General features: G+C 45.2%; 1 protein-coding gene across 1 annotated transcript; it reads right to left on the bottom strand.

Moving 5' to 3' along the window:
* Positions 1-435: 435 nt before the first annotated feature.
* Positions 436-747, bottom strand: LOC127594431 (antitoxin HigA-like). The gene has a single exon (XM_052056306.1). The coding sequence runs from the start codon at positions 745-747 to the stop codon at positions 436-438; it is 312 nt and encodes a 103-aa protein (XP_051912266.1).
* Between the last annotated feature and the right edge of the window lie 4,854 nt (positions 748-5,601).

The following is a 5,601-nucleotide window of genomic DNA, read 5'->3' as shown; positions in this document are numbered from 1 at the left end:
AAGGCACTTCTGCCGACTATTTATCGACAGAAGAACGCATTGTGGAATCGGCCATGATCCGCAGGCAACTACTGCAAAACCTGAACAGCACCCAGTTCAAAACCCTTCAGCTTTTTTATCAGTATTTCCGCAACGCTGACATACCTCTGGCCATTGAACTGTTCACTCCCTTTGTAAGGCTGGTGATTTCAAAAGCCAGGCTGCTGGCCAATAACTGCAACATCCAGTTTGCTGCCCTGGTGTGTCTGTCTACAGCATGGAACAGCAACCTGTTCCGGCTGAAACAGTGGGGACCTTCTGAACGGTATTACTATGCGGTGTCCGCTACCCGTAAACGGCGCCGGTTGAATGAAGCACTGGAAGAAATGAGACTGGATGCCATGAAACAGGCTGAAAAGGTGCTGCAGCAGTAACTGAAAAACCCGCCGAAGCGGGTCAGAGGAACAAAGCCGGTGAAATCCCGAAACGCCGGGACAGTGCCTTTATGTGATCAATGGTAAGACTGCGGGAACCATTCAGGATCATGGATACCAGACTCCTGCCGCCAATCTCGTTTTTCAGGTCATCCGCTTTCAGCTGGTATTGATCCATGAGAACCCTTAACAGGGAAACCCCATCATCCAGCTCGCTGACAGCCTTGTTAAACTCTGCAAACTCTGGTGACTCGGATTCCCATTTCTCAATGGCTACTGACAACACCTCAATCAGAGGCAGATAGCGGTCATAGTCATCTACCAGTTCGTCCATCAATGCCAGTGCCTGCTCATATTCATCATCGTTATGGATACGATGGATAAAGCTGGCTGAAGAAAAGAAATCTTCAGCCCTGTTTTTCAGCACTTCAAAACTCATTCATCTGCCTCCTTTGCGTACTTCCTGCACAGTTTGTCATACTCGGCATGTGAAACTATGTGCTTTACGTACATCCGGTTATCTCTGAACTCAATAAAGGCAATCATCCTGATGTTATTGCCGCCAATGTCGATGACCCACCACTTATCCCTGTATTTAAAATTATCCAGACTGGGAAATACTGCCCTCATTTCATCCGGTGTTGAAAAGTCACCTTTGCGCAAAATCTTGTAAATATCATTAATGGCTTTTGAATTGTTCGGGTATTTTCTGGCCGCTTCATTAAATGGCCTCTGAGATAAAACGTGCATAACCGTCCTCATTCACATAATGTGAATTATAGAGCAGTTACAGAAACTTCACAATTTGTGAATTAAAAAAAAACCCGCCGAAGCGGGTTCTGTGTCCATCATGTCTCAGCCAATAACCCTGAAGGTTAGTTGCTGCCTTTCACCATTCTCAAATCTGTCAGATTCCAAAAGGAAACGGCCAGTCATGCGGTCGTAAAAGGTGAACACCATATCCTGGTCCGATGGTGAATTCAGGCCGGTATGGTCAGTTATATTGATGGTTAACCGGCTGTTATCATGCTCAAGCGTCTTCCAGCCATAATTATTGGTCACGGGCTCATTCAGGAAACAGAGCTTCAGTTCATGGATAAGACCTTCATAGCCATTTTCAAGAAACCATTCCCGAATGGGCTGGTATTGTAATTCGATTTTCGTCAGGCTCATGCTGTTACTTCCTCTTAAAACAGGGAAATGCTTAACGGTGCTTCTTTCATTGGTTCATTTATAAGGTTACCCGATTCTTCTTCACGGGTAACCATCATCCGTATCACTGTTGATTTGATCTCGATTTCATTACCAGTGGAATCCAATCTGGAAAATGTGAATTCCCTGCCAAGGTAATACTTGAAAATTTCATCATCACTCAGCTCTGGATTGACTGATGTATGAATGGAATCGCCATTGCAGAAAACAGCATGTACAAAACATTCCTGAGGCATGATGTGAGTCTCGTAGGTATTCATGAGTTACTGACAGCTATATAAAGAAGGAAGGAAAAAGGGCAGGGCGAACCCTGCCGTTTAAATCACCAGTCTGGGCATGTCGCCATGTAATAGCGTTTGGCCTCTTTATAGGCATCCAGCAAAACCGGATTGTTTACCACTTCCTCTACTGTCAGCTCGCAGGCTTCGATGGTTGGCTCGTCATCGTGGGTAATGCAGTACTCATGGTTACCCAGTTGATACAGGAACATATCAAAGCAATACTGGGGATCTTTCCGTGCTTCCTCGCATTCAATTACATGGCGATCAAGAATACTCATTAACAATGGTTCATCGGCCTTTTTGATGAAACCACCGCCGCCGATGGAAAGAACTTCTTCTTTAGTGACTCCCAAAGTTACCAATGCTTCTTTAAATTGCTTATCCATGTAAGCAAAGGCCATTGGCACTTGCTTCATTTCTTTGTTGTGTCTGGCCTGCAGTTCCTGGTACTTGCACATGGTATGGTCCTCAGTGGCCAGCCCTGCGACTGGCCTGTCAATAATGGTTAGTTGGAAGTTTGTCCGCAGGCTTTCAGCAAAGCCTGTGAGAAGTTCCGATCACTGATCAGCGCAACTAATTGCGCTACTGGGACGTATTTGATTGCCTCAGTCAGAGGCATTTGATAGATTTCATGATTACTCATGATTAATTTCCTTCTACAGTCTTGATTGTGAGCCGGTCACTGGCTGCTCGAACAGCCAGTGGTCAACCCTTCTTACTCAGCTTCAGATTTAACTTTCGCTTCCTCTAAAGCCATTCTCATCATCAGATCCCTGTTTTCAGGAATCATCAGAAGATTCAGGAAACGACTTACCGTATTTCCTACAGATCGCCTTTCCCATGTTTCATAGGTAATCCTTGGTACGCCGCACATAAACGCCATTTCTTCCTGCGTCATCTTCAGCGACTTCCTGAGAACCTTTAAATCTTTACTGTTCATAACCTACGTCACTTGTCGTCTATATAAATATAATAAACCAACGATTTTTAATAATCAATAGTTTTTATGGGTTTAGAAAATGTAGCCCGAACGGGCTACAGAAAGAAAGTTAGTGAACACTAACCTCAGAAGCCGCAGCATCTGCAGGATAGACAAGTGTAAATTTCCATCTATAGTTCTGTAAGCTAGGAAAATAGTGTCTTGTGGAAGAAGAAACAGGTTTACCACTGCTGAGTCAGCTTGATAGGGAAGAGATAATCCTTACCAGGCATTACTTTGAGCATGGCAATATTGAGGCGGCCCTGGCAGCAGCAGGTTACAAAGGTGCCCAGGGTGGATTCGTCAAGAGGATGCTGCAACAGCCATCAAGCCCGCTTTACCAGTTTTACCAGCAGTTATGTCAGGATCGCATTGCATCCACCATCATCAGCACCGAGAAGAAGCGGATAAAACTGTGGAAGCTGATCGAATGGGCAACAAAAGACAATGACAAAGGCAGGCCTAACGACTCAAAGGTCGCATTGCAGTGTATGGATATGCTTAACAGGATGGACGGGGACTATGCAGCCATGGAAATCAATACTCGTCAGCAAATCCAGAAACAAACCGTCAGCTTTCACCAGCGCATTCCACAAACCGTTAATCCCGTCAGCACAAATGAAATGGATGCCGTTCTGGTAGAGCATAAGGAAAAAATTGAATCCTGATCAGAGAGCAGCCGTTCACAAAAAAACGGGTAAAAAACGGATATTTCATGCTTACTGCCGGTAACTGAACTTACCGGCAGTTAATGATATGCATGGTTATGCATTTTGCTGCATATTTGCTATACGCTGTTATTACACTGCGATGCGCTATACTGCTCATGTAATTACAACGAGGGCAGAAAATGGCACGCAAGAACAAAAAAGAGCAGTTGGATATCAAGCTGGAGGCAGCAGGGATCAAGGAAAAACTACCTGTAAAGCAATCACAGATCGTTATACGACTGCCGATGTCCCTTCATGCGAAGTTTGCAAAGGCGTGCAAGGATAACGACCAGTCATGCAGTCAGGTTGTCAGGAAAGCGATAAGGGACTACCTGACCAAGCGTGGAATAGACCCTCAGAGCTAAAATAATTAGCTCTGAGGCGATTTTGATATATGGGTAGGGGGCAGGGTAGGGGTTACGCTAAAACCTCGTCAGGGAAAAGCATTTGCATGTGTGCATCAGTGTCCATTCCTGGTTGTTTCACTGGTTTCTCTCCAACGAACCGCCCGACTCCCTTGATCCGGTAAACGTTGGTCATCTTCACACGGTTGCCTTGAGCGTTCTCTACGGTCCTGTGAAGTATGTCGATCAGGCCAAGGTCCTTGAGTATGTTCAGATTGCTTTTAACGGCTGTAATACCCATACCGCACTCTTCCGCCAGTGTTCTCTGAGATGGAAAGCACGTCCCGTCTTTGTTGTCAGCATGGCTGGACAGCACAAGCAGAAGCATTCTGGCGTGAGTCTTGAGATCCTTGGGTAATGATTGAATTTGAATGGCGTGCATGGCTCCGATCCCGTAAGCTAAGGACACTCCGGTTTTGCTAACGTTTCTTGGCATGATAAACTCGGATTTAAGTTGATGAAAATGCCCGTGTAGGTGTTGGTGCACCAGTGACCACGGGCTTTTTTTTGCCCTTCAAAAGTACAGTCGTTTAACGACTGATGTCAAGCCGTTTAACGACTGAGGGTAGTGCGTTATCCGGCTATAAACATCTGGTAATTAACAAAGGAAATTAACAGTTGGCAAACAAGCGTTCCCTGTCGTCTAACTTGGGGGGCGTATCGGGCCAAAAGAAGGGCTTCGCCCGGTTAATCATGTATAGCGTTCTGCTGTACTGAGTTATTACACTCAATCCCTACTCCCAGAGGCTGATATTTTGTATATACAGCGTACTAATCAAATTGGTACAGCCAGTTATAGCAAGGGCTGGCTGGCAGCTAAAACAGCACCGGTGCAATGCATGGTATATACGATTGATATACAGGAAGAACGGAATAACAAGCCGATCCTTATGCATCAGGGTGCATAAAAACAGGGAAAATCGATCAAGAAATGAACAATACTCGCTCTTACTCCCGGTAACTGAACTTACCGGCAGTAAAAAAAAGCCTTACGTGTAAGACATTTAAAGCAAGATGAAGGCCAATCCAATATTGGATCTACTTATCATATTCTTCCTATTGATAGCTCTGGGCTATGTATTGTTCATCTACCCAGATCCGGTGATCATCCCGTCATTTACCCATGAATCACATGATAATGACACGACGCTACGTGAATGGAATGGGACATACCCCTGATAAATCACTCAGATTTCACGTAGGATCGCGATTTGAACACCAAAACAGGGCAAATTAGCCTGATTTCAGCCTGTTTGAGTGAGTGATGGGGCCCCCCGAGAGCAGAAAGACGGGGCAGAGGGACAGGCGGGGTGTGGGTCCCCGGGATTATATATAAGGTATCGCGCACAGAATTGGCTAAAATCGGGTAAACCGGATCGCCAGGAAAAAAAATAGCGGAGAGTTTTTCATGAAACTCTGGCCCGGCGTAAAAAATTTTTTTTCTCACTTCGCATTTTTCAACACTGAACGCCAACTGAGGCACTATCAGCAAGCCTTCCAGCATCGGGAAGCCAGTTACCGACATCAGATAAGAATCAAAGAACAACTGATACAGGATCTCAGGGACAAAATTGTTGCCCTGGAATTTGAAAAGCATGAATC

Source organism: Hippocampus zosterae, unplaced genomic scaffold (genome assembly GCF_025434085.1).
Source record: "Hippocampus zosterae strain Florida unplaced genomic scaffold, ASM2543408v3 HiC_scaffold_132, whole genome shotgun sequence".
In the NCBI taxonomy this organism is placed as follows: domain Eukaryota; kingdom Metazoa; phylum Chordata; class Actinopteri; order Syngnathiformes; family Syngnathidae; genus Hippocampus; species Hippocampus zosterae.
Note: the sequence above shows the minus strand (reverse complement) of the source record. Positions and strands in the feature narration are given on the sequence as shown.

Excerpts from the sequence above, each read along its gene's own strand:
- LOC127594431 (XM_052056306.1), bottom strand. The coding sequence starts at position 747 with ATGGACGAACTGGTAGATGACTATGACCGCTATCTGCCTCTGATTGAG.